At 36.5% G+C, this 19,926-nt stretch overlaps 1 protein-coding gene and 1 pseudogene across 2 annotated transcripts; one reads left to right on the forward strand and one right to left on the reverse strand.

Moving 5' to 3' along the window:
• Window positions 1-82: 82 nt before the first annotated feature.
• LOC146934563 (PP2A regulatory subunit TAP46-like) lies at window positions 83-5,751 on the forward strand (annotated as a pseudogene). Its single transcript, XR_015007798.1, has 8 exons — window positions 83-796; window positions 1,394-1,480; window positions 1,725-1,884; window positions 3,090-3,178; window positions 3,874-3,958; window positions 4,196-4,445; window positions 4,537-4,627; window positions 4,754-5,751. The product of XR_015007798.1 is annotated as a PP2A regulatory subunit TAP46-like (transcript).
• A 77-nt stretch (window positions 5,752-5,828) lies between these two features.
• On the reverse strand, window positions 5,829-9,069 carry LOC146934564 (chloroplast processing peptidase-like). The gene is made up of 5 exons (XM_085706429.1): window positions 8,525-9,069; window positions 7,385-7,522; window positions 6,825-6,911; window positions 6,385-6,452; window positions 5,829-6,295 (listed from the first exon to the last, which is right to left on the reverse strand). The coding sequence occupies exons 1-5, from the start codon at window positions 8,972-8,974 to the stop codon at window positions 6,151-6,153; spliced, it is 888 nt and encodes a 295-aa protein (XP_085562555.1). The 5' UTR covers window positions 8,975-9,069; the 3' UTR covers window positions 5,829-6,150.
• Between the last annotated feature and the right edge of the window lie 10,857 nt (window positions 9,070-19,926).

Below are 19,926 nucleotides of genomic sequence, written 5' to 3' on the forward strand. Positions count from 1 at the left end.
CAGCATGTATGTTTGCAACTGGTGAGCAATAATCCTGTTGAAGATGGCATTGTCAGCATCCTACACAACCAAGTTCGCAAAAGGAGATGTCTATTAGCAATATCTGAGGATGATGTAGATGTATATGTATACTGTTTCATAATTAATTATCAAATGTAAATGCTGAGCTAATCTCATTAAGGTCTAATGTTTATGTTCTTAGGGTTTTTTTCTTGCTATCTTTCAGACATCGTATTCTGTTACTGGATACAATTCAGTGTAGAAATTCTATGGAGATACAAATTATTCATTTGGACACACTTATAAGTCATTCCTACCGCCTTGTATTTGTGAAGCTAATTTTGTATATTGCATTTTGCCAGACGTATAAATTCAAACAAACTAACCAGTTAAAATATTTAGGCAGATTGATTCGATATGTTAATTAAATAACTTAAAAAAACGTAAATGGTATGGAAAAAAACTTAAAATCAATTTATTACAATTAAATGTGTAATTTAGCCTAAAAGTTTAGTGCTTAAAAAAAATTTCAATCACTGTTAACTCCTCCTGAATCCTTTCCCGTCTGCAGCAGCAGCGATGGGCCTGATTAAGATGGAGGAGTGCCTTTACCGGCGTGTTTGAAGAAGCAAGGAAGATCCACAGTACCGCCACTGAATCTGGTGGCGATCAGGAGATAGTGAAGAAAGGATGCTCAGCTCTGAATAAATGCGAGGACATGATTAATAAACTGGGTTTGTTCTCATCTAATGAAACCAAAGAGGATATCTCCATCACCGATCTCAAGTACATCCTCGTATGCTACTTCTCTCTTCTTCTGCTTTGCTTCTTATTATACTACCACTTCTTATTATACTACCAATATCTAATGAAACCACCGATCTCAAGTACATTATAGAGTATAGATTATAGGTAATTACCGTTAAGAATCAATCGTCCGTGTGATTCTAAACCATGTTAGAATAGAAAATGTTAGTGAGGCTCGTTATCTTTTCCATCTGGTATACTTGTTTCTGCTTTTAGCCTTCTTCTGGCGGTTTCGTAATCAAATCAGTATTTTAAGAATATTTTTTATAAAATAATTATAGTTAAGTAAACCAAGTGAAACCTGGAAATTTAGTACATTATTTCTTCCTAAACATCACTTAAAAGGAATGTGTGCAACAACTGGTACTTTCAATTTAGTAGTTATGCATAAATTCTATCATGCACATATAGCCCTTTCTTAAGTATCCTAATGTGTATTAATATGGGAAAGCTGGCTGGAAAATGCACTATGGAATATTTGTTTCATCTGTGTGACCTTCAAGTACAGATTATTGAAGATAACTGATGAATTAATGTTAGCTATTTTTAGTTACCATTTGCCAATTTTTTGTTATGATTCCCTCAGGTGCCGTATTATCTTGCTGAGTCAACCGAAAAAATAGCACATGATGACAGGATACCGATTCTAAAGGCTTCCCAGACAAAATTGAAGGTGAGAGCTGATCGCTAGAAAGGAAACACTGGCCCCACTTCCAACAACCAATTCACATGATATGCTAAATCCTCATTAGTTTCTGCAATATTATTTCGATTAATGTCCTTTTATCGAAGCTTACTGAAAAAACTATTTTTTAGGAATTTATCTCATCTTATATGCAAGGGGTACCAAAATCTGTTGCTGATCAAAGAGCCAGAAAGGTGTCATTTATTTTAACAATGGTATATCTGTTATGCAGATAGCTAGATTTAAACGACAAAAAGCTGCAGAATCGAAGTTGTTGGAAATAAATGAACGGAAGGAACGGCAGGCGTTCTACTAAAGCAGCTGCCTTGTCCACCCCTGTTGAGGCAGGAGAGGAAGAACTATTGGATGATGATGGAGAAGAAGAAAGAGAGGTTTGAATCTTGATCTAATCTGATACTTATTTTAGCTCAGTGCTGCTAAACTCCATTACTGCTACTTTATTTATTGGGTGTATGTTGTATGACAGCTTCCCTGAAAATGTGTTTTCGCCTGGTGATTTATCTACCATTAGATGGGCTTAAAAGTAGGTTTGTGGGACCTATAGTTGTCTTATATATTCTCTGACTAGCTTGTGATTTATGAAATGGACTATGGCGATTCCACACTTTCAAAAACATATCTATATGTATAAACAATACCGATTCAAACAAAAATCATTCCTGCAAGATTGGATCGGAATTCTCATACAATCTTGCAAGAATGATTTTTGTTTGAATCGGAATTGAATTACAATGAAAAATCTCAACTTAAGCTAAAAGCAAAAATAAGCACTTTTTTTTTCTGAATCGTAAAACTAGAGCTGAAAATGTGATGCCCTTTCTGATCAGCTGCGCCTCATTATATAGCTCTGAAATTGTAACTGAATTGCTCAAACTTGCGCCCAAAGATGTGGGAATTGATTGAGATGAAATCTGAAATTGTATGCAGGAAAAATCGGAAGCCTGGAACGCGTGAGTTCTGGCTGATCTGACTTAGGTGTGACATCAGCATGGTGTTGGGCTGACCATCATTGACTAGCTCAAGTTGCTCTTTTCACCTCCTTTTTGATTCTTTTACTTTTGACACCCTCGTTACCTGAAACACAACGAAATACCAGGCAGAAGACATGCAAAACACAATAAACGACTCTAAAATAAATAAAAATATTTAGACAATGTAATTTACGTGTTATCAAACTCCCCCACACTTGAACCATTGCATGTCACACCTAAGTCAGATCAGCCAAAACTCATGCGTTTCAGGGTAATTCAATGATGCCCCCTATATGGAGAGGTGAGGGTGCACTGAGAATAAACACAACTCATTAAAAAAAATCACATTCACTAAAATCTTAATACAATGAATATATGAGTCTCATTTAGTGCATTACTAATCGAAATGAGATTAATTACTCAAACAAATTTTAAATTGAAATAGAATAAAACGTGAAGCAGTGAAGAACAAAGACTTTGTTTTTATTTGTTTTGTTTCTATCTTTCCATTAACAAGTAGATATATGCAATTTATATAACTTAGCTCTGCTTACTTATATTGATTGACTTATGATCTTGTATGTATTTGTGTTTGTGGCAAATAGGGACTTTTGGGATATATCAAGATTTTGGCATTTAAGAAAAGGGTTGCCAACATACTCAAAGATGTTAGTGGAATTATAAAACCATCAAGGTACTTCAATTAGTGATGCTATATCAAATCTTCTTCTATTCAGTGATGTTCCAAACATGAACTCAAAGTTAATTATGCATCAAAATCCTACAAAATATTTGAGAAAATTGAGAAAATTATTTAAAAATTATTTTCATAAACAAAATATTTGAATTACTAAGCATAAGTTGTACTTCAACCCAATACAAAATAGAATCAATGTATTAAATACACCTCAAAAAACTGAGAAGATTACCATACCATGCTGCCAAGGGCAAACCAACACTGCTCTTCTCGTTACATATATATAAGCTACTCCCCGCACAGGATTTTGATTTGGTTAATGATAGCATTACAATCAAGTCTCAACACTCCTTTAAAAATATATAATTTGGTTTCTCAGAAACAAATGTGAAAACGCAACAGCTAGGCATATAATGCGTCGGACCCTCATGAATTTTCTCATAAAACACATCCACATAGCCATTCCATCTATAGACATCTAGCAGTTCAGGTATTGTATGAGAACGAACAACTAAAGAAGAGTGGCCACTATTAGACATTATGAAGATAAAAATACAAGAATTAAGCTTAACATTGGAGTCAACCTTACAAAAATAAGTAAAACGGTCAAGAATAGAGTCATAATGATTTTATAATTCCATGTTGTCTTTTTATCATAATAAATTCTTGAATACATAGCTCCTCTTTTTCAGAATGACTTTATTATTGGGACCTCCAAGTTCAGGAAAAACTACACTGCTACAGGCACTTGCAGGGAAATTAGACAAGGATCTAAGGGTTTGTAATCTCATTCTAATTCCTTTTTCCAAAATGATAAATGCATCATATAAATGAATTGTAGCTCAATAGTTGAGTATGTTCCTAACATTAGTGATCATAATTTGTCATTTAAAACATTTTGAATAATTCTTTTCAAGAAGAAAAAAAAAAGGATGTTCATGATAATTTTTTAAAAAGAATAACTATTTCCTTATATAAGTTTGCCAAACATACGCATCATAAAATTCTCAACAGGTATCAGGAACAGGAAGAGTCACTTACAATGGTCACCAGGAACATGTGCTTATATTAGTCAGCGATCTTCACCATGAAACGACAGTGAGAGAGACGCTTGGGAGTTGGAACAAGATATGATATGTTGACAGAATTGTCAAGACGCGAAAAAGAAGCAGGTATCAAACCAGATCCTGAAATAGATGCTTTCATGAAAGTAACATCAATAGAAGGTCAAGAAACAAGTCTTGTTACAGATTATATTCTCAAGGTTTGGTTATGCTATTACTTTTAAAGTTGATTGATTTTTAGTCAACAATAATCCAACTTTCTTTCATCTAATTTATTTATATAATACATAGATTCTTGGGTTGGAAATGTGTGCTGATATTTTGGTGGGAGATGAGATGAGAAGGGGCATATCTGGTGGGCAAAAGAAGCGTTTAACCACCGGTAAGTGCTGTGTGCTTCTCAAATTGCAAGTCTTTATAGAATAATAACAATATCGCATAGAATCTTTGCATAGAATCATATTCATTTTATCAATTCTCAATCTCAATTCATAAAAACACAATGCAGGTGAAATGTTAGTAGGACCTGCAAAAGCACTCTTTATGGATGGAATTTCAACTGGTTTGGATAGTTCCACAACCTTTTAAATTGTCAGGTTTATGAGGCAAATGGTTCATATCACGGATGTTATTATGATAATCTCACTTCTGCAACCTGCACCAGAAACATATAACCTTTTTGATGACATAATATTACTTTCCGAAGGTGAGATTGTCTATCAAGGTCCCCGGGAGAGCGTTCTAGATTTTTTTTCAAAGTGTGGGCTTCAAATGCCCAGAAAGGAAAGGAATTGCAGACTTTTTACAAGAGGTAACTTCTAGAAAGGATCAAGAGCAGTATTGGTTCAGAAGGGACATACCTAGGTATTTGATCCATGTAGCCGACCCCACTTAGTGGGATAAGGCTTGGTTGTTGTTGTTGTTGTTGTTGTTGTATGAAGAGTTTGAGTTAGCATCAAGAGCAACAACAAAGATACCACAACACTACATCTTCATCCAAAACCTAAAGAATGTGTTTGGATAAATGAAATTTCTGAAGCAATGTAATTTCTCAGGTCATTTTGTTGGCGACGGTTTGGGAAATCTGGAAAGAAAGAAATAACAGGTTGTTTAATGATAAAGTATGCTCGATAAGTCAGGTGGTCGATAAGATTAAGTCACTCGCTTTTCGGTGGTTGAAGGTGAAATTTGCTACTCTTCCCATCAACTACCACAGTTGGTGGCTTAGTCCGTTCACCATGTTGGGCATAGGCTGATAGTTATTTCTTTTTTGTTGTCTCTTGTACAGTTTTCTCTCTTGTAAATATTGTTTCAACTTCATTGTCTTTCCTTCGTACATCTTGTGTTAGGAAGACTCTTTGATTTGGTAATATATTCCATTTTAGCCTCTTAAAAAAAAAATGTAATTTTAGTGATTAATTCAAATTCTTATTTGTAAGTTCTTATTTTCAAAATGAGTATATTTTGTGAATATTTTGACAAGAATTTAAAATTCTATCATTACTATAAGATTGTACATGGATTGGTTTTTTTTTTGGTAGTGTACATGGATTGGGTTTTGCCAAAACGGAATCAGGACCAAGTAGTAAACCCCAGGTTGGATTTGGGAAATAAATAACCAACATACAATTAAAAAGTTCATCCAATTGCTACCTACTGCAAAAGTTCAAAACCAACAATTGCTACCTACAGCAGAAATTCACCCAATTCCCAATTACCAACCATTAACCAATGATCTTTTGTGAGTGTCTTGCTAATTTGGATTCAATATCTCGTTACTGAAGGTTGATCGGCAACGACACGAGCTAATACAAAGAATGGGAAGGAGCGTAAAAACGTTTTCCCAACAAACTGTTGTACACGATGAATGCTAAAATGAAGCTTGACAAAAGGTTGATGCCTTCATCATTGAGATGCCAGAGTAGTACTAGGAGTCTCCTGCTTGGTATCAACAGGGCACCCTCCCTTAGCAACTGTGGCAGCAATTCTATTTGGTGGCCAATAGCGGAATACTGATCTACCTATGATATTCTTGGCTGGCAGGGGACCCCTAAGAAAATTGCATTTAACATTGTAAGGAAATAACTCATAAGATGTAAGAATAGTGTACATAATGCATATAATTCAAACAAATTTTACCAGACATGGGAGTCGTAGCTGTTATTGCGGTTGTCTCCCATCACAAAAACGGAGTTCTCAGGAACACGCTGCAAAAGCAAATAATATTATTAAACTAAATAAAAATTCAACTAGTTCTGAACTTTTGTGCAATGACAGAAACGGTCTGAGCTCAATGATCACGCCTTAAACACAATCAAGCACAAGACAACACAATAGGACGACCAACCCTCATATGCCCGTCCCAAATTATCTTCATAACCCTTGTTTAGGGCTCATCCACCACAGCGTATATATTAAATTTGATTATGCTTTCTTGACATAACTTCGTCTTTTAGTCCATTCTCTCAAAGAATGACATGCGTAATTATTCTAAAAATTGTTTTGTACATTAATTACGCATAGGACTAATAAAGAAAATAAGAGGAAAACTGAGTACAATATAAAAGGGTAGAACTTACTGTGGGTTTCATCTCATACTTCGGTTGTTCATTGATAAACTTCTCATCCCTCTCAACCCCATTAACTATTAGATGCCCATTACGGACCTGCAAATAATTCAATTGCTCACATTTAATACACCAAGGCACTGAATCAAACACAACAAGAATCTGACTCAAGTTTTTTTTGAAGAAACTAAATTAGTCCACCCAAATTAGCTCCGGGGAGAATCGAACGTGAGACCTTGAGGATAAGCACACTCCAAGGTCTCAAGCCAACACCACCAGATCCACCCAAGTGGGTTAGAATCTGACTGAAGTTACAATTGAATATTGATGAAATATACTACATTCATGCAAATTTCAAACTTCCAAGTGCAGGTAACAGACAGTGAGCATAAGTCAGTTAACCAAACCTTAATCGTTAAAACAGATTAACCTTCCACTAAAAACTTTAATCAAGCAAGAGTAAAAATAAGTCATCGACAAACAAAAGATAATGACAAGACCTTGAATGACGTTAGCTCAACAAGGAATTGAACAAAAAGCTAAGCATGAATGTTCATCTCCAAATATCATACCTCTACGACATCACCTTCCTTTGCAACAACACGTTTTATGAAAACATCATCATCAGTGTACCCAACTTCTTGAAGGACTGGAGGGCTTTTAAATATCACGATATCATTTGCACACGGCTTTCTAAAATAATATGAAACCTGAAAACATGAGGATTTATCATTACTAAGAGATGCATCATAAGTTCATAACAGAAAGTCTAGTTGACATTTGATGTCAAATCTATTAAAGGGGTATAGCCATAAATCCACATGATTCTATCCGGTGAGTATTTGAGTTTTGAGACTTGCAATAACAATTCTCAAGACAACAAATAGCTACAGCTATGAGACTGTTATCAGTAAATAACTAAGCCAGCAATTAATATGCTTCAACAACATGAACTAAGAATTAACCGAGTATGTATGAAAATCAATATTGTATCAAATTAGTGCACTATGAAATACAATGAACAAAAATCTATGATGCACAGCAAACTTGAAACATAATATATGTTCTGAATCTGAATCAACATTCAAATCACCAATACTCGCACGAACGTCATAATCTAACCATTCCATGTAAACTTATGTCAATCAATTCAAAATTAGTGTTTGGAAAATGAAAACAACAACTCAGCCCCCTTGTTCTCTATCCCTGTGAATGTTACAGAAAAGCCACTGAATATAGAAGTATACCCCCATCTTCCAACAAATAGGTGAAGTTTTTCAAATGGAGAAGCATCTAAAATCTACAAAGAGATGCACCATTATAGAGAGTCTATCTAATTGGATGCTGATGTCAAAACCTATAACAATAGCATGGCCATATATATTTACTTGAACTTCTATGAATCACCGATGCAAAACACGTTGATACCGTAAATAATTTGAGAAAATGAAATATTTGAATGTAACTAGTATTCGATCAGACTCGTCTTCAATCTTAAGTGTCGGCGCTACTACATAACTATCATTACTGTTTATATTTTTCATTTTCGATCTGAAAATGAAATATTTGAACTAAACATAGCTTAGTGTTTTTTTTTTTTTTTATCTCATTTGTCTTTTGGAGTAGTTAAATACAACATCAAGCAAATACAAAGCCAGTAAGAAGTTCATTTCATTGAAACCCTCTTGGATTGAAATGAAGAAAAAAAGTACCTTTTCAGCAACAATTCGATCTCCAACATCATAAGTAGGATACATTGACAAAGAAGGAATGAACCTAGGCTCGGCAATGAAAGTACGAAACGCAAGTGATATAGCAAGAGCAGCAAAAACCGTTTTCGCATCATCGGAAGTGAAATTCAACCAATCAGGAAAAGGTCCCGACGACCCATTTTTCTTATCCACCTCCCGGTCACCACCACTATCTCCACCACCGTCGCCGCCACCTCCGCCGGAGTCTTTCAAAGCTTTACTACATGGAATTCTTCTACGGCGAAGAGTGGAAGAGGTTTTGTAGAGATGGGGAAAGTTGGGGTGAGAATAGAGTGTTCTTGAATTGAAATGGAATTTAGGGAATTTGATTGGATTGAAGAGATGAGCATGGTTGGAGTTAGGGGTTTGAAGTGAAGGTGGTGATGGGAAGATAGAGAATGATGATGGCATATCTAAGAAACAAGAACAAGAACAAGAACAGTGTGTTAAGTGTTTGAGTTGAAGTTGAAGCTTGAAGTGAAATGAAACCTGGTGAGAGATATTGTAAAATCTTTGTTGTGTTTGGTTCGTTTATATATGTACGGCTAAGATGGGTTTTTGTCTTTTCCCTATGCACTCTCTCTTTTCTTTCTTGTTTCTCAAGTTTGTTTTTCACATTTATTTTTTGGAATGGTATGATTTTTAAAACATCAAAATTGCACATTGATGTTGGTTACTCAAGAATGAATTGTTCCACCAATAAAATTGAACTTAGATTCTAAATGTTTGTTTTTAGTTGGAGTCCATTAACCATTTGTAACTAATGACTTGGTTAGGTTTGGTTTTATTTGTGTTTATTTACTTTTTGGAAAAATATTATTTTATCATCAAAATGGTATATCTCAAGAATGAACTGTTATACCTATAAAATTGAATTTGAATTCTAATAATTTGTTCTTAATTGAAGTTCATTAACCATTTCAAATTAATGATTTCATTAGGTTATATTGTGTTTACTTTTATTTGTCATATAAGACAAATTTAAGTGTAAAATGTTCAAATATAAATATTTTTTTTTATGGAAATATTAGTAAACTTTCAACTATTTTTTCTTTATTCGATTTTACAATATTGTGGTTAAACTCTCTTTCGAGCGGATAAAAACCATAGTAGGTGACAAAACTCTTCCTCAATCGATCAATGTGATAATAATATTATCTTTTTATATAAAAGATGTGATAATAAATTTCAACAACCAATCATACCGACATTGTTATACTCAATGGTGCTCGCCACTTGGTTATAGACCAAAAGATCGAGATGTGTATGACTCTTGGACATGAAGTCTTGCTATATTACTTAAATATGCTTCTCTCAACAGTGGTGGATCCAAGACCCTGGTCTAGGAGTGCAAAAAATTCATGTGGATAATGAAGGTGAGAAAAACACAAGAAGGGGGGTTGAATTGTGTTTTAGAAAAATTCTTCGTTTCTCCTAAAAACTGAACACACTGATCAGAAGCTAAGCGAGACAGCTTCTGAAGTGATAATCAGAATCTAAATGCAGCGGAATAAAACAGAGAGAGAGAAGAAGAACGACACAAAGCAATTATACTGGTTCCTTCCACAATCCGGAAGTAGTCCAGTCCCCCTTGCACTTCCAAGGAGATTTCACTATGAGTAATATCTGATTACAAATGCTCAAGCACACAAGCAAGAGACTTCCAATGCTCAAGCACACAAGCAAGAGACTTCCTTTGCTCAAGAACACAATCAAGAGACTTCCTGCTCAAGCACAACTGCAAGAGACTTCCTAACTAAACAAAATTACACAGAAAATTGTTTAAGGTTGAACACTTGATATACAATCAGAGGTGCTCACAATACAAATCAGATACAGACTCAATGGACTTAAGAATTTCTAAGATATGACTTTGAGACACAGAAATTCTAAGTGAATGCAGAACAATTTCAGCAGAGGTTTGGTACTTGTGAAAATCTTGTGAGTCTTTCGTTCAGCGTTCTTGCATTACCAATTCTCTAGGTCTTCACTCCTTTATATAGAGGTGTGAGAGAGACGTTGTGAAATTGCCAGCACACCAAAGAGTCGTTGTTGAAGCTTGATCTTTCACCAATAATCTTTTGCCTGATTTGGCTGTTGTCCTATGAAGAACAAATTTGAAATTCATTCCTTATCCAAAGGAACATCTATGCAGGCGAAACCGTATTCTGGAGCTGTTTTCTTGTCCTGTAGCGCGGACACAAAACAGAGTAGTGGAGAACGTGGTTGTACAATTCGTACAAAGTACAATGTCAACGCTTTCGTCCAAATTGCAAACACACGCCTTCAAACACCTTTGAAATGACCGTTGCAAACTCCACTAATCCTTTGTTTGTGTTTTCGAATCCAATAGACAGCTTTTGCATTGATAATTCTTCAATTCTTGATTCTTTGCAAATCCAGTTGATATTCAGCTTCTGGTGAAATGGCTTCTGATGAGGCAGCTTCTGATGATGCAGCTTCTGATGATATGACTTCTGCAGCTTCTGATGACGCAGCTTCTGATGATGTGGCTTCTGGACCTCTTGTCTTCAGAAGCACTATTCTTCAGGAGCAGCTTACTTCAGGAGCGCTATTTCTTCAGGAGCAGCTTGACTTCAGGAGCGCTTTTTCTCTTCAGTAGCAAGTTGCCTTCAGGAGCGTCCAAGCTCCAAATTTTTGTTGTTTCCATAGCTCTTTATTTGCTCATTCAGAACCAATGATGATGTAACTTTATAATTATGGTCCTGTACACTTGAACAAATATTAGCTAGTCCAATTTACAATTTTTAATACCTTGTTATCATCAAAACCCTTTAAGGTTCATTGTTAAACACATTTTGTTCCAACAATCTCCCCCTTTTTGATGATGACAAACAAAAGTATTTAAAATTGATCAATTGTTGTTAATCTAATTAACAAGTTGACTTTGGGGTTCTGAGGTTTGTAAGCTCAGAATCTGAGGTTTGTAAGCTCAAACTCCCCCTGAGTCTGATAGTCTTTAAGGTGAGGTTTGTAAGCTCCCCCTAAGTTCTATCCAGGTTAATTAAATTCATTTTTCGCGCAATAATATTATCAGAGCTTAAAAACAAAATTGAATCATTGAAAGAATTAACTTATAGATAAGAAGAATGGTTCAATTAATTTTACTTGAATTTTGATACTCCTTCGTTCGTTCATAGCTTATACCAATAAGGTAAAAAAAATGATAGAAGGTTTTCAAAAATTTCAAATGCCATTAATGGGGCTCAGAGCCTTTAAATACTTGTCACATATACTCCCCCTTTTGTCATTATCAAAAAAAATTAAAATAAATTTAAGCATAAAAGACAAAAAGATATGAGAAAAACTCAAACAGGAGAGAGTATAAAAGAAAGTGAGCTAAATAAGTCAGAGCAAAATATATGAACATGTATATCAATTGTCAGAAGCAGCTAAACAGTCAGAATCAGTAAGCATTCAGAAGCAAGAGAAATAAGACAAGATGGTTTCAGAAGCAAGGACTAAGAAATTTTAAAACAGACAACAAACAAAGAAAAACACAAGGGTGTGCAACTAAGGGTTGGTTTGTTGTTGTTTCTTCATCTCTTCCATTTCTTCAATCTTCTTCTTCAACAGTTCTTCAAGTTGTTGTTGCCTCTGAAGAAGAGCTTGTTCCCTTTCTCTAGCTTCTTGCTGCTGCTGTGCCATCTGTTTCTTCAGAAGCTTACACAGCCTTGCTTCTCTGGTCAAGTAATCCGTTTCAAAGAAGAAAGGCTGGTTTGCCAGGAGCAGTGTAGAACTTCTTACTCTAAGACTCTGATTCACTTGCTCCATTAGCCTTCTGACTGAAGCTTGCTTGACTCTGATGCATTTGGCCTTGATTTCTTCAATAACCCCAGCTGCCCGGTTTTGAAGAGATGCCCAGGAGTCTTCATATGCACCTGTGAGATCAATTGTCCTTCTTTGATCCACCAAATTATGCATCTGACTCAAGATTGTGAGAAGCTCAGAATTAATATATCCAGATTCCAGGATGTTTGTGGGTGGATGATCAAGGGTTTCAAGATCAGAATCACTGATTTCTAAATCTTGAATGGGGTTAGGAATTGGAAAGGTAAGGTGTGTTTGTGTGTTTGAAGACGAAGGCTGGTCAGAATCAATGTGTGTGGTGAAGGTTGAGTCTTGAACATTGACTTGAGAGATGTCAACATCCATGGGAGTTGGTTCTGGAGAGTGTTCAGGTAAAGGTTGAAATTCAGTTTCAGTTGGTGGTTGTTGTAGTGAAGTTGTTGTTTGATTGTTGAGTTGGGGGTCAATGATGGCTATTGGTGATTGTGGGGGTGTTGTAGGTTTTTGTGGTTCAGGTGTTTGTTGATGGGGGTTTTCTGAAACAACATTTTCAGAAGCAGCTGCTTCTGGAGTTGCTTCAGAGGCCTTTTCTGAAGTTTTGTCTATGGGTAATTCACCTGAGTAGTGGAGAGCAAGATTGTCTAAGACAGAAGTGTCTTCTATTTGTTCAGGTGCTGATGGTGAAGAGGGTGAAGAGGGGATAGAGGTGACTGGAATCTGGATTACCTGATCTGCAGGGTCAGCTTCAGAAGTGATCTTCTGTGGATCAGCAGATTGAGAAACTGCTTCTGAAGTTCCCTCTTCTGGAGCATTTTCAAAGACGAGCATCATATCGTCTTCCTCATTGTCTTCAGTAGGTTTACCAGCAATGGCTCTTACTTCAGCCGGTTTATCTTTGTAGAACCTATCACAGTCCTCCAATCCCAAAGCCTTGAGCTTTTCATCTCTTTGATGAATGTATTGAGCTTTTTGATCCTTTCTTTCTGATATAAGATCAGCAGCACGTTCATCTGCCATCCTTTTCCTTATTCGAGTCATCTCAACCATAGGACTCACAAGTTGAAGGGGAGCCTTCTTCTTCTTCAGCTTGGGATCAGCCTCCTCTTTCTCTATTTCTTCAAGAGCTTCATCCAGCTGCTCTTGAGTGATTACCAAGTCTGCCTTACCTTTTCTCCTCTTCTGTGGAATAGAAGCAGCACCAACCTTCTGCATCTTTCCTTTTTCCTTGATAAAAACAGGTTTAGCAGCTTCTGACTCAGTACTAGTTCTGGCCTTCTTTCCTTTAGTAGGAGCAGCTTCTGATTCAGAACTAGTTCTGGCCCTTTTCCCTTCAGGTGCCTCAGAAACAGCAGCTTCTGACACAGCAACTGCCTTGGCCTTCTTGCCTTTCCCTTTAGCAAGAGCAGCTTCCTCCTGAGACCTTGCATCTTCCTCCAAGACGTACTCAGCTACTGATTGAACTAGGAAATCAGAGTCACTTTCCTTAAAGATGGGAGGAAAGTCCCTGATTATCTCAGTTTCAGCAGTTGTCATCTCTAACCACTTTTCATCTTTAGGGGCTTCTTTGATGAACTTCATAGAGCATAAGCTCCTGCTACTGATAGTCCTTTCAGCAGTAGAAACTTCGAAACATTTATCAGAAGCACTCCTTGTCCTTTTTAAGAACTCCAGCACCCTTCCTTGATGAAAGAATTCAGAAAGCAATCTTCCATAGGGTACTTGTTTTCTTCCTCTTGTAGTGCTTTCGTTTATGGCCCAGCAGAGATGATCCATTACATATCTGGGGAAGTTTATCTTTTCAAGATTGGTCATGAAATAAATTGCTAGCTTCTGTTGGTTGTTGGGTTGGTCAGACCCTCCTGCTCTTTGAAAGAAGCAATCATTACTGAATTTCACCAACATTCTGTTGTGAATCTCCATCTCTGAAGGCTTGACATCTTTCTTCCCACCCAGAAGAGAGTTGTAGTAACCTTTTAGCAGGACATCTTCCTTCCTGACTATTTCTTGGAATCTTCCCTCTGCATGCATCCTACAAGCTTTAGCTATAACGTCCTCAGTGATGGTTATAGGAATGCCCATCACTTCAGACCTTATTTCTAAGCTATCAAATGATGTAGGATTCATATCCATGACCATTTTCCCTTTCTTTGACCCCGCTTGTTTGCTTACGACTTTTGCAGGCTTTTCATTGTACACTTCAGCTTTTAACCAAAAGTCCTTGACCAAGTTCACATATGTTGGCCCATTTAGCATCTTGAAATACTCAGACATCATCTGAGTTTCTATCAAACCTTCCATGTTTACTTCATACTTCTTGAGTGAAGCAAAATCCACCGGTGACTCTACTTGAACTATTAAGGATTCCCATGGAATATCCATAGTCTTCTTTTTGTAGATGGACCCAGATTCTGATACGCTTTGCTTGTTTGATGTAGATTCTGAAACTTTTGAGCTTGATGATGCCATTTGATGATTTACGAAGATTTGAAGAAGATGAAGATTTTAGGGTTCTAAGGTTGAGAGAATGCGCTTACTTCGCAAGAGGTTTGAGAGCAAATGTGTTTGTTGTGAGTGAGTAGTGTGTGAATTGACAAAGTGTTAAAAGTAAAACGATTGCAATTCAAAAGAGACAAACAAACATAACATTAATGACAAAATTGGGGGCGCGTGAAAAGTACTTTCAAAGCTTTTAAATCATCATTGCCCTTTTAGTTATACACCAACACATACAGGCCACGTAAGAAGTTCACAGAGTAACTACCAAGTTAGTGGGCCAAAAGTTACTTTTTAAAAGGTAACTTCCAACGTTTCCACTAATTCAACTATTCAGAAGCAATAAATCCAGCTTCTGGACTTCAGATGCTGACGTCATCATCAGAAGCGAGTTTTCCTCAGAACCTCAATAAAGAGCTTCTGATGGACTACTGCTTCTGAACTAACTTCAGAACCTAAAATCCTATTCAGGAGCAAGCAAGCATTTAATCAGATACAAAGTGCATGTTCAAATTTTTCTTTATAAAATCAAATCTTTCAACAGTTAAAGGCTTAGTAAATATATCAGCCCATTGATTTTCAGTATCAATGAATTGTATATCTAAAATTCCTTTTTGAACATAATCTCTGATAAAATGGTGTTTGATTTCAATGTGCTTCGCTCTTGAATGCAAAATTGGATTTTTAGACAAACAAATAGCAGCAGTATTATCACAATAAATGGGAATACTGTTAGCAGTTATCTGATAATCTTCCAACTGATGTTTCATCCAAAGTAGTTGTGTACAACAACTTGCAGCTGAAATGTATTCTGCTTCTGCTGTAGACATAGCAATAGTTGTTTGTCTTTTGCTAGCCCAGGATATAAGATTATCACCCAGAAATTGACAATTGCCACTGGTTGACTTTCTTTCAATCCTATCACCAGCATAATCAGCATCACAGAATCCAATTAGCTTATAATCTAAGGATTTCCTATAAAGGAGTCCAAGATTGGTTGTTCCTTTCAAATACCTGAAGATTCTCTTGACAGCAGTCATATGAGATTCTCTAGGATCTGATTGGAATCTTGCACACAAGCATACACTGAATAAAATATCTGGCCTAGATGCAGTGAGGTATAACAAAGAACCAATCATACCTCTATACAGCTTCTGATCTACTTTAGTTCCTTCATCTTCTTTGCTCAGGTTGCACGTAGGATGCATTGGAGTGTTCATCACTTTACAATCTTCAAGTTTGAACTTCTTCAGAAGCTCCTTTGTGTACTTTGATTGATGAACATAGACTCCATCTTTGCATTGATTGATTTGAATGCCAAGGAAGAACTTCAGCTCTCCCATCATGCACATTTCAAATTCATCCTGCATTAACTCAGAAAATTCCTTGCAAAGAGATGCATTAGTAGAACCAAATATTATATCATCAACATATATTTGCACAACAAGAATATCTTTCCCAAGGGTCCTTCTGAAGAGTGTAGTGTCAACCTGTCCTCTCTTAAAATCATTTTTGATTAAGAAATTACTTAGTCTATCATACCAAGCTCTGGGAGCTTGTTTCAAGCCATATAGTGATTTCTTCAATTTAAAAACATGGTCAGGATATTTAATATCCTCAAATCCAGGAGGTTGCTTAACATACACTTCTTCTTCTATGACACCATTGAGAAATGCACTCTTGACATCCATCTGATATAATATTATGCCATGATTAACTGCATAGGAAAGAAGTAACCTGATTGCTTCCAATCTTGCAACTGGAGCAAACGTTTCAGTGTAATCAATGCCTTCTTGTTGACTATACCCTTGTGCAACAAGTCTGGCTTTGTTTCTTGTTACTTCACCTTGCTCATTCAGCTTGTTTCTGAATACCCATTTTGTTCCAATAATGTTCTTGTGCTGAGGTTTGGGTACCAGATCCCACACATCATTTCTTTGAAATTGATTCAACTCTTCTTGCATAGCTAGGATCCATCCATCATCTGAAAGTGCTTCATCAACTGTTGTAGGTTCAATCATTGAGATTAGTCCAATCATTGACTCTTCTTGTCTGAAATGTGATCTTGTTCTTCTTGGACTATCTTTGTTTCCAATGATTAGCTCTTCAGGATGTGAAGACTTGTGTTTGAATGTGTTTCTGGGAGGATCTTCTTGATGTGAGTCATCTTGTGCTTCATCAGAAGCAGCTTCATCTTGTGCTTCTGATGTGGGTTCAGCTTCTGGACTATCTTCAGACTCAGCTATCTGATCAGGTTCTGGAGTAGCTTCAGGAACCTGTATCTCTGCAAAACTTTCACCTTGCTTTGAAGTTTTATCTTCAAGCTCTTTGTCATCAAATTTAACGTGCATAGATTCTTCAACACAGAGTGTTTCTGAATTATACACCCTGTATGCCTTTGACCTTTCAGAGTAACCTAAAAAGATTCCTCTTTGGGCCTTGGCATCAAATTTCTTTAGGTAGAGCTTGTTGTTCAGAATGTAACATGTACATCCAAATTGATGAAAGTAAGAGATATTGGGTTTTCTTCCTTTAAAGAGTTCATATGCTGTTTTCTCCAAAATAGGTCTAATATAGATCCTGTTTTGAACATATCATGCTGTATTCACTGCTTCTGCCCAAAAATGTTTTGGTAAATTGTTTTCATGAATCATGGTTCTGGCCATTTCTTGTAAAGTTCTATTCTTTCTCTCTACAACCCCATTTTGTTGTGGTGTTCTAGGAGAAGAGAATTCATGGAAAATTCCATGTTTTTCACAAAAAGCTTCAAATGGCTCATTTTCAAATTCTCCACCATGATCACTTCTGACTTTCAAAATTTTTGATTCTTTTTCAGATTGAATTTGAGTGCAGAAGCTACTGAATACATCACACGCAACATCTTTACTCTTTATGAATTTCACCCAAGTCCATCTGCTGTAATCATCAACAATGACTAATCCATATCTACTTCCATATAAGGATGCAGTACTTACTGGTCCAAATAAATCAATATGGGGTAATTCTAAAGGTCTTGAGGTTGAAACAATATCTTTTGTTTTAAAAGATGATTTCACAATTTTCCCTCTCTGACATGCACCACAGAGTGCATCTGAATAATAGTCAATGTCTGGTAGCCCTTTCACAAGTTGTAACTTACTAAGCTTAGAGATTAACCTCCAGTTAGCATGTCCCAACCTTCTGTGCCACATCCATTTCTTATCATTCACTGATAGTAGGCACATCACCTTCTGATCAGCCAGTTCAGAAAAATTGATTTTATAGACATTGTCAACTCTCTTTCCTTTGAACACAATGGATTTGTCTTCCTTGTTGATTACTGTACAGTTGGGTTTTTCAAAAAGCACATCATAACCATTATCACAAAATTGACTAATGCTCAAAAGGTTATGTTCAAGACCATCTACCAACCATACATTATTAATTGAGGTAGAGGAGTTACCAATAGTTCCTGTACCTATGATCTTGCCTGACTGGTTGCCTCCAAATTTCACATTTCCTCCCTCTTTCATTGTTAGGCTGAGGAACATGGATTTGTCTCCTGTCATGTGTCTTGAGCAACCACTGTCTAGGTACCATGATCTTTGCTTTGGCACTGCTCTTAGACATACCTGCATCATTGACATTTTTAGATTTAGGTACCCATTGTTCTATGGGTCCTGGAAGGTTAGTACTTAAGGCTTTACTCTTCACTTCTTGTACCTTGTGCTGTGAGTTGGGTTGCTTCTGATTAACCATCACCTTAGGTTTTGGTACTTCAGAAGCAGTAACTGTCTTCTTCTGAAACTTAGACTTCAGAACCCCAGATTTTGGTTTCACCAGACTCTGAGGAATAGGTTCTGATCTTTTCAGGATCCTAACCTTTGAAGTTTTGGAATCAGATTTGATCATAGCCTTTGACTTAGAGTTCTTTGGCTTTGAAGTAATCTTAGCCTTAGAACTAGAAGCTTCAGGTTCTGATTGAACAACAGTTTCCAACTCAGCCCCTTCTGGTACAAAGAATGTTTTCAGACCTTCCTTGATGCATTCACAACAAGACTTTAGATTGGTTTTCTCCAGTTTCACTTCTGGAAAACCAATTCCTCTGCCATTGTTCTTGTAAATGCTATAAATCATAGAAGCCACTCTGCTTCTGTCAATGCCAGATATAATAAAATCTTCAAGAGCAATTTCATGGTTACTTAAAGGTTTTTCATTACACTTTTCTTGTAGCTTCTGACATAAGAACCTGAGCTGATCTTCATATGTTTTACACATGAAGTCAAAGCCCCTAAGTCCTTGTTCAGAAGCTTTCAGATCCAATAAAGTTGATTTTTGCTGTTGTACCAAATCAGCATATTTTTCTTTTAAATCCTTCAACTCATTGGTTCTTACTTCAAAATGTGTAAGAAGTTCTTTAAGTGACTCAACAAGTTCATCTCTGGGAATTTTGGAATATACCTCGTTTTCATCTTCTGAGTCTGAATCTGACCCAGCTTCTGAAGTTGCTGTTGCTACCAACCCAACAACTACCTTTGCATCTTCATCAGCTTCCTCTTTATCAGATCCAGATTCACTACCCAAATCATCCCAGGTTGCCATTAAACTCTGCTTAATCTGCTTCTTGAATTTGCTTGGTTTGAATGTAGACCTCTTTGACTTGTCCTTTGACTTTTCTCTTTGAAGATCAGGGCATTCAGCAATGAAGTGACCTGGCTTCTTACAGTTGAAGCATCCCTTCTGATCTTCTTTCCTTGAGCTTCTGGAGTTACCCCTTCTGGAGAGAAACTTTCTGTTCTTCTTGGCCAGATATTGAAGTCTGTTTGAGAGCATGGCCATTTCTGCAGCATCTGGTTCAGAGTCTGAACTTGACTGTTCTTCCTCTTCAGATTCAACCACTTTGAGAGCTTTTGATGACTTGCCTTTGGATGGAAGAGCTATTGATTTACTCTTCTTAGTAGACTCATGTTCATTAAGACTTAACTCATGAACTTTGAGAGAACTAACAAGATCTTCGACACTTAAAGTGTTTAAATCTTTAGCTTCCTCAATGGCAGTCACTTTTGGTCTCCATCTGGCAG

Source organism: Medicago sativa, chromosome 4 (genome assembly GCF_051527215.1).
Source record: "Medicago sativa cultivar Bolivia chromosome 4, Bolivia_mono, whole genome shotgun sequence".
Classification (NCBI taxonomy): domain Eukaryota; kingdom Viridiplantae; phylum Streptophyta; class Magnoliopsida; order Fabales; family Fabaceae; genus Medicago; species Medicago sativa.